The sequence below is a fragment of the Engraulis encrasicolus genome, chromosome 10 (genome assembly GCF_034702125.1).
Source record: "Engraulis encrasicolus isolate BLACKSEA-1 chromosome 10, IST_EnEncr_1.0, whole genome shotgun sequence".
Lineage (NCBI taxonomy): Eukaryota > Metazoa > Chordata > Actinopteri > Clupeiformes > Engraulidae > Engraulis > Engraulis encrasicolus.
In genome coordinates this window covers 650553-653052 of record NC_085866.1, presented here as the reverse complement: position 1 = coordinate 653052, position 2500 = coordinate 650553, and the positions used below count along the sequence as shown (strand labels likewise).

The window sequence follows — 2500 nt, the reverse complement described above, 5'->3', positions numbered from 1 at the left end:
AGGTCACCCCCAAATGTGTTTACATAATTCCTGACTTATAAAAAGAGGGTGATCACAGTCCCAGACAGGCCCGCCGACAGGGGGGACAAAGGGGTATGTTATCCCGGGCCCAGTGAGATAGGGAGCCCAGAATTGGGTTCCCATTACATTGTATGTATTGGGTAGGGGTCCCTTTCAGATGAGTTTGTCCTGGGCCCAAGAAAAGCTGTCAGTGGCCCTGGTCCCAGACACTGCTGCTGCTGGATCGACTTCAGCCATCAGTATTGCTGCTACAGACACCAGTGACAGACAGGTCGTTCTTACTCTTAAACTCTTAAAGGTATGATTAATGTTTATTACTCTTCGCAAACTTAAAATGTGTATAACAGGGTTTGTTTGAGAGAGAGAGAAAGAAAGACACAGAGAGAGAGAGAGAGAGAGAGAGAGAGAGAGAGAGAGAGAGGAAGAGAGAGAGAGAGAGAGAGAGAGAGAGAGAGTGAGTGAGAGAGAGAGCGTGTGTGTGTGTGTGTGTGTGTGTGTGTGTGTGTGTGTGTGTGTGTGTGTGTGTGTGTGTGTGTGTGTGTGTGTGTGTGTGTGTGTGTGTGTGTGTGTGTGTGTGTGTGTGTGTGTGTGTGTGTGCGTGTGTGTGAGTGAATGTGTCGGAGAAAGAATTTAAATCCATCCATCAGTAGGTTAGTTTTGACTAGTTTTACCTCTTGTTACACAGGTTTTTGACAGTAAAGTACATTTTGACTTGACTTTGACTCTGACAGCCGGATTCTGTCATATGTTCTATTTTACAGTGACTTGGAAGATGAGGGCTGCCATCTCACTGCTGGTGCTGCTGCTCTCCATGTGTGGAGTCCAGACAGAGAGCCACGGCACTGACGCCTCTACCCAGGACGTCTCTACTGAGCTGAAGGAACTCAGAGACATGGTGGTGGAGCTGAGAGCAACACTACAACATACTCGACATGACGTTAAGGTTTTGGAGACTGTGAATGTAGCAATGAAAGAAAGGCTTATGGCCAGTGAGGCTGAGAATGTAGCAATAAAACAGAGTTTGGCAGTCAGTGAGGGTAAAGTGGAGGCTCTGGAGACTGAGAATGTAGGAGTGAAAGGAAGGCTTGTGGCCAGTGAGAGTAAGGTGGAGGCTCTGGAGAGGGCACTACAGGACACCAAAGCAGAAATGAAAACGCTGGTAGAAAATCTGATGAAGAAAAGTGCAGCACAAGAGGCAGAGCTGACAGCAGTGAAGACCAGACCGGCAGCCACTGAGACTGAAGTAGAGGATTTGGAAAATGAGATCAGAGCAGCACCCAAGGTGGCCTTCTCAGCAGGTCTGACTGACTCTGGATACATAGTGGCTGGGAGTACTGACCTGAACTTAGTCTTCAGTAGAGTCATCACCAATGTAGGAGAGGCCTACAACCGCAAAACTGGCTTCTTCACAGCTCCAGTCAGGGGGGTCTACTACTTCAGGTTCACTGTTGCGGATACACTGGACTCACGCTACATAGTTATCAGGATGTATAAGAATAGAGAGTGCCTCATGCAGCTGCAGGAACATGGCACTGATGGACAGCTTCACTACCTGTCCGGTGGCCTGACTCTGCAGCTGGAGAAGGGAGACACAGTAAACATGGTGCTGCCAGCAGGCTACAGACTCTATGATAATTACGTGTATAACTTCTGCACCTTCAGTGGCTTCCTGCTCTTCCCTCTCTGAACGCCACAACATCACCATGACCACTCACCACTCACTTTGGAGATGAATTGATTGAGAAATGGTCCATGTAAATCATTATCATTTTTGATTAAATGCAAATCTCATGATCAAATAAATGTCTCCTAAACTGCATATCTGTCAGGTTATCACCAATACACCAATAGTAGGACTCTAGTGGCATGATACAGTGTGCACCTGCTATCTATGATGTGTGATCACTGGTCTTGAATTTGTATGCCAGCGCGTCAAGGCGCATGCTATGCCACTTGTCACCTTAGGGTGCGCTCACCTTTCTGCCAGGTAGCCTACCTGTAGGTCATGTGATATAAGTCAACCCAGACCATTGTTCTCATTGCCTGAGGAAGATCCCTCTGTTGGATCGAAACATTGCCATATGTTTAAATGAAATAAAGTGTTTGTGGAGTTAATTCACAGTGTGCAGACCGCTTCATCACACTACCCACCTGTTATCCATGACCACATACAGTTACACCAGAGATACTCTAGAGCAGTGTTTCCCAACCTTTTTTGTCTCGCGTACCCCCTACACCTCTTTGTTGTGCCATGAGTACCCCCTAATTAATGTTTTATATCGCTTTCCCTGTCCTGATGTGACTGCTCCATACATTTGTTATAATAATAACATCTTTCCAAGTACCCCCTGCAGTGTGCTCGCATACCCCTAGTGGTACACGTACCCCTGGTTGGGAAACACTGCTCTAGACAGAGATAAGTCATTCTTGTTCATTTCTGGGGTCTCATTTATCAAGCGTTCTTAGGCACAAATCAGTG

At 46.8% G+C, this 2500-nt stretch overlaps 1 protein-coding gene across 1 annotated transcript; it reads left to right on the top strand.

Moving 5' to 3' along the window:
- Positions 1-272: 272 nt before the first annotated feature.
- On the top strand, positions 273-2126 carry LOC134456481 (uncharacterized). The gene is made up of 2 exons (XM_063207846.1): positions 273-319; positions 783-2126. Exon 2 carries the CDS (start codon positions 794-796, stop codon positions 1706-1708), a length of 915 nt encoding a protein of 304 aa, XP_063063916.1. The 5' UTR covers positions 273-319; positions 783-793; the 3' UTR covers positions 1709-2126.
- The last annotated feature ends 374 nt before the right edge of the window (positions 2127-2500 follow it).

Bases quoted from the DNA above. Each gene is read 5' to 3' on its own strand.
- LOC134456481 (XM_063207846.1), top strand. From the start codon at position 794: ATGAGGGCTGCCATCTCACTGCTGGTGCTGCTGCTCTCCATGTGTGGA.